General features: G+C 34.9%; 1 protein-coding gene across 1 annotated transcript in view; it reads right to left on the bottom strand.

Moving 5' to 3' along the window:
• Nucleotides 1-2225: 2225 nt before the first annotated feature.
• pelp1 (proline, glutamate and leucine rich protein 1) overlaps nucleotides 2226-2977 on the bottom strand; it is a 29152-nt gene continuing 28400 nt past the window's right edge. The window contains exon 19 of the mRNA XM_014029441.1: nucleotides 2226-2472. Coding sequence (XP_013884895.1) covers nucleotides 2356-2472 — 117 coding nt within the window. The 3' untranslated portion in view covers nucleotides 2226-2355. The remainder of the gene's footprint in view (nucleotides 2473-2977) is intronic.

Below are 2977 nucleotides of genomic sequence, written 5' to 3'. Positions count from 1 at the left end.
TCTTACAGTTCGGTCACAGAYGTGGACTCCAGTTTCCTCCCATTCATTCCTCATTTGTTTTGTTGTGCRTTTTCTGTTTTGGAGACATTAAGTTTTCTGTCCTGATGCTTTGATGTCTTCCTTGGTCTACCAGTATGTTTGCCTTTAACAACATTCCCATGCTGTTTATATTTGGTCCAGATTTTAGAAACAGTTGACTGTGAACAGCCCACATCTTTTGCAACATTGCGTGATGTTTTACCCTCTTTTAAGAGTTTGATAATCCTCTCCTTTGTTTCAATTGACATCTCAGGTGTTGAAGCCATGATACATGTCAGTCCACTTGGTGCAACAAGCTGTGATCACTCCTTTCTGGATGCAGATTAACAAGCAGATCTAATCTGATGCAGGTGTTAGTTTTGGGAAGTAAAATTTACTGGGTGATTCCATCATTTTTTCCCTCTTCTTGGCTAAAAAAATAACTGTTACTGACTGACACTTTTTTTCTTGATTTCTTGTAGTGTTTCCTAAAGCCCGGAAGTTGTCATTTGAAATGACTTTAGTTTTGTACCATGTCTGTGATCTGCTTTTTTTCTACCAAATTAAATAATTGATCCTCCGAGGCCAGTGATTCCACCATTTTTAATCAGGGATTTTATGAGTGTCTATGTGAAAAGGAACAAATGATGTGTGACGTATCTGATCGTAATACCAGCTGTTTTTTTTGCTCAACTGTCCAGAATAATTATGTGTTAATAAAACTCCAGTGTTATTTGATAAAAAATGCTTCTTTGGTCCAACGAGAGATTTAGATGAGGCATTATCATGAGCAGTAGAGCATCGCTCCTGAATATTACTTGGATGCAGGTTGTAACAAGGTAACATCATGTTATCATGGCCTCAAAAGCTAGCTTCTAACTTGAAAGTTGCTGTTAATAATTAATCTTTTTAGCCTGGAAATTTCCCTTATTTAAAGAAGTCTACAAAGTGTAATTGTCTTACTGCACTGGCAGATTATTTCACTTAATTTGAGAAGATTCAGACTATAACCTAGAATTTATAACATCATTTTAGATTGCAGGTTATTGCAGTGGATCTATAAAATCCTGAGAATTCTAGTTCTTTTTGTGATTGCTGTTGATTAGCTGTGGTAGCCATTTTGCAATGGGTGACTCAAAAAGTTAATTATTTGTAGATGTCCATTCACTGACTACTTTAAGTTGAATTCATCTAGTACAGGGGTCTGCAACCTGCGGCTCTGAGGGCCACATGTGGCTCTTTGAAAATGTGGCCAAACATAACAGTAATATTTTTTGTTTGTTTTTATACCCACAACAGAAATCAATTTGTATGCAAATTTGTGATCGATACTACTACTTCAAAAAGTAAAACGTGTTGATTAGCTCATGCTATCATGTTGTGTACTTAATCCAATTGCTTTCTAAGATCTTTTAAATCGACCAGACTTACCTTTAAAGAATTAAGACTACTTAAATTTTTTTTTGAAAAAATAAATAAATAAAAAATAAAAATAAAAACCTGAAAAGTTCAGTTGTACTAGTTTTTATGAAATTTGGTATAAACTTGGTATTTTTCTTGTTTAAATGAATATAGTACTGTATATCATTTGTCCTGATGTATAAAAATAACAATAAGTAATAAAATTCACAATATACTTTTTAGTTTTATGTCACCTCCACTGGCCGTAAAAGTTCCCAAAAAGGCCTCAAAAAGGCCCACAGACCATCAGTTGATAATTACAGTTGTAGCTTGCTTTGCGGCTCTGGACACATTTTATTAGCGCGTCAAGTAGCTTAAATGGCTCTTTTGATCGTAAAGGTTGCAAAGCCCTGATCTACACAGACAGGTATGGTAAAACCTTATTGTCCGCAGCCTTCTTTCTGTGGCAGGGAGCTATTGTTGCTGTCAGAAAATAAATCTCATTACTCATGCCTGCATATTGACTCGTTTTAATAAGAAAGCTCATGACTGATAACAAAACAAAAGACCAATAAAGATGCATTCACATTCCACATAAGTGGACATCTAACTGAACCAAGAAAAGAAGTTGAAGGTTTTCAGGAAGCTCACCATGTTAAGGAAAAGTGTTGCTGCTTATTTCACTTTACTGGRTTGTGAGGACAAAAAACTCAAGGAGCCCAGTCCAACTCCACATCTACATGTCCAACATGATTAAACCATTGGTGAGTTCACCAATGGTTTAATCATGGTTTAAACTGGTTTAAACTGGTTGACCAATGAAATAAGCCAGGTTTTAACCAATGTTCAGAATTATTACTAATGAGTTTATGAGGTAACTCAACATGGAGAATATAGATCATGTTAGTTTTCCATCGTTTGTCATGGTGAGTCTAATCACATCCCTTCAGGTGGAGATGTGCTGGAGCGGTTTAGTCCTGAGCCATCATCTTCATCATCAGGTGGGCAGGGATTAAAATCTGCTAGCATGGAGGCCATGGCTTCCTCTTCCATCTGCAGAACACACAACTGCTGTTAGACACTGACTTTCTGAAAGGATTAAACAAATCAGCTTTACAGTCTCTGAAAATAACATACAGTACCTTCACTTTTTGTCACTTTACAATCACAAACTTCAAAGTATTTTACTGGAACAGATTAAAGGTTCTCAAACAGCATATCCAAAAGGTTCAAATCTGATTTAAAGATGAGATCAGAGGTTTAAAACAACTAGTGATAAAATATCATTTATAAAATATCAATTACATGTGAAATTAAAATAATTAGGACCCCACCACACCAAAGCAACATTTAGAGCAAAAACAAAAGCTCTGACAAACTCAACATTAAACTGTTGAGCTTTCATACTTTTTATACACATTTATTTTCAGTTTGAAAGAATATTGATTAGGTAGAGTTGATTAATTTTTCTATTAAAAGAACAGTTGTCAAAAGAATATCTGAATCATACCTCAGCTTTGAACATCTTTAAATATTGTGTAAAATGATTTGCAAATCA

Source organism: Austrofundulus limnaeus, unplaced genomic scaffold (assembly GCF_001266775.1).
Source record: "Austrofundulus limnaeus strain Quisiro unplaced genomic scaffold, Austrofundulus_limnaeus-1.0 Scaffold904, whole genome shotgun sequence".
Taxonomy (NCBI): Eukaryota; Metazoa; Chordata; class Actinopteri; order Cyprinodontiformes; family Rivulidae; genus Austrofundulus; species Austrofundulus limnaeus.
This window is presented reverse-complemented; position numbering and strand designations above follow the sequence as displayed.